Source organism: Perkinsus marinus, assembly GCF_000006405.1.
Source record: "Perkinsus marinus ATCC 50983 genomic scaffold scf_1104296966926, whole genome shotgun sequence".
Lineage (NCBI taxonomy): Eukaryota > Perkinsozoa > Perkinsida > Perkinsidae > Perkinsus > Perkinsus marinus.
Window position 1 is genome coordinate 115,299 of NW_003203754.1, and position 2,353 is coordinate 117,651.

General features: G+C 36.9%; 1 protein-coding gene across 1 annotated transcript in view; it reads right to left on the bottom strand.

Moving 5' to 3' along the window:
• Pmar_PMAR008249 (hypothetical protein) overlaps positions 1-2,287 on the bottom strand; it is a gene marked incomplete at both ends in the record, with an annotated part of 5,522 nt that extends 3,235 nt beyond the window's left edge. The window contains 6 exons of the mRNA XM_002768906.1: positions 3-78; positions 673-765; positions 812-880; positions 1,281-1,418; positions 1,466-1,553; positions 2,171-2,287. Of these exons, the coding sequence (XP_002768952.1) occupies positions 3-78; positions 673-765; positions 812-880; positions 1,281-1,418; positions 1,466-1,553; positions 2,171-2,287 (581 nt within the window). The remainder of the gene's footprint in view (positions 1-2; positions 79-672; positions 766-811; positions 881-1,280; positions 1,419-1,465; positions 1,554-2,170) is intronic.
• Between the last annotated feature and the right edge of the window lie 66 nt (positions 2,288-2,353).

The following is a 2,353-nucleotide window of genomic DNA, read 5'->3' on the forward strand; positions in this document are numbered from 1 at the left end:
ACCGTTCTTTCATCGAATCTATAGTCTTCTCCCGCATCCTCAGCTCTTCCAGAAGCTTCTGATGGGCTACAATATCAACTAAAAATAGCAACAACAAATGTAGTGAAAATTGCATATGATCAACCACATGTGTTGGTGACAATACGAAAATTCTGAGAAAATTTCGGGAAATTTTTTTATCATTTGAGAGCGAACACCTGAGCTCAGCTGAGGAAAGCGATTATGTATTTCAACACTGCCAAACAACTGCCCGGCGTAACTTTTCTTGTGAAAATACTATCGAAAACGCAAAGTGGCGTTTAACACCAAGTGTATATCGTGGAAATCGCGATGTGATATGAAGTCGAATCACTTCGCGAAAAACGCCTCGCAACTGAAGTCATATCGCGAAAAGAAGGGCGCCGCCCCGCTGGCAAATATCGCGTTTTTCACGTACAGTTTCACACCAGTGGGGGAAAGTACGCATATGGTCAACTACATGTGCTGGTGACAATATGAAATTTGTGATAAGAATTTTTTTGGGAAATTCTTACACTTCTACCCAAATTCGTATGTGAACTCCTAAGCTCAGCTGAATAAATTTCCGTCCATTCTCATTAGTTTCTCTACACTTCTATCCGAATTCATACATGAAATTCTGAAACAGCAAACATATATTTCTCCAACACTGACTCTGATTTCGTTCTTTTTCAAAGGCAATTTGTCTGTACCCCTCCACTTCTCTTTTCAGATTCTTAATCTCAGCTTGCAGCTCTTGTACCAAACCTAATATATATAAATATCTCATACCATTCCTCCCCCACTTCCCCACCCTGAGTGCCGAAGTTCTGCCTCGCTGAAGTCTTGATGGTCTTCACACTACTGGCAAATCTAAGAGTACCTAAAAAACTTCGCTCCGCTCAATTTTCACAATCTTGCATTTTTCCACCACAAATGCAATTTCCAATTTTTTCCTACTGAATTGTAAAATCTATTTTTCACTAGTATTTTTCATACCTAAAAAACTTCGCTCCGCTCAATTTTCACAATCTTCAATACTGCATTTTTCACAACTTCTCTATCGAAATGCAATCCCAATTTTTTCCCAGTGAATTGTAAAATCTATTTTTCACTAGTATTTTTCATACCTAAAAACTTCGCTCCGCTCAATTTTCACAATCTTGCATTTTTTCCACCACAAATGCAATTTCCAATTTTTTCCTAGTGAATTGTAAAATCTATTTTTCACTATTATTTTTCATACCGCTCCATCGCGTTCTAAGCCCCCCCTTCAACACTACCAAGAGTTTCCTCAGTTTCAGATGAGGACGGGCTTATAGTAGCAATCATAAAAGTTCGGCTGTTTCCACAAAGAGAATCCTTCAACAAAAATGTCAACTTAGAATTCCGAAATGGTATGTGGTATTCTCCACCAGAAGCTGAATCAGATAAAAATGCAATACATTTCTCGCTTCGCTCCGCTTACACAATTTTCCCATTTTTTCCGACAGTTCCCTGATACATATACCCAAATTCGTGAGACTCTGGTTAATAGCAGTGCCTTCTTTCAACCTCTGAATTTATGCAATGATCATCAATATAATAAATTATTTTTTTCAGAAAAATTCTTGATTTCGTTAACAATTTTTTCTGTGGAATTATTCTAAAATTCTCCACCACAACTTTATGAAATTATATAATGGAGTTTCACAACCCGTTTTACATGAAGTGGCGTGCACCTCGGTGAAAAACGCAATATTCGCGGTGATATGCAGTAGTCGTGAAAACTGTTTCTCACTAGTGTTTTACATATCACTAGGGTGAAAATCAACTTATTATCAATTCCGGATTCATTCAACTTAAGTATTAATTTTCTGCAAGAAAAATCTAATTTTTATTTTTTCCTTTTTTTCTAGGGGAAAAAATTTCTCCGAAACTACTGCGAATTTCCAATGATTTTCCAACACCACCTCTTTATCTCTGAAAAAAACCGTTACTACACACCGAGCAAAAATCGCATGTGCGCAGAATTTACCAAATCAACTTAAGCATTATTTTAAATTTTCTAATGCGCATGAAAAATTAAAAACCATTTCTCATGTATGCATCTTATCCACCATAATACTACACCCAAAATTTTTTTCCAATTTTCGGAAAATTTTCTGATCCAACCGTAAACCCTTCACATTACCTCCCCTTCTGCACCCGTCTTTCCACTCCTCTCGCTACCAGACAGGTCCACCAAATTTAATCTTGAGTTCAAAGAAACCTCAAAAAATAAAACTTTCACACGACCAAAGATTTTCATAGTAATATAATTTTCGCGGTGCGTTCTCGAATCTGTCAACACCACAAAACTACCAGAAAATATGCA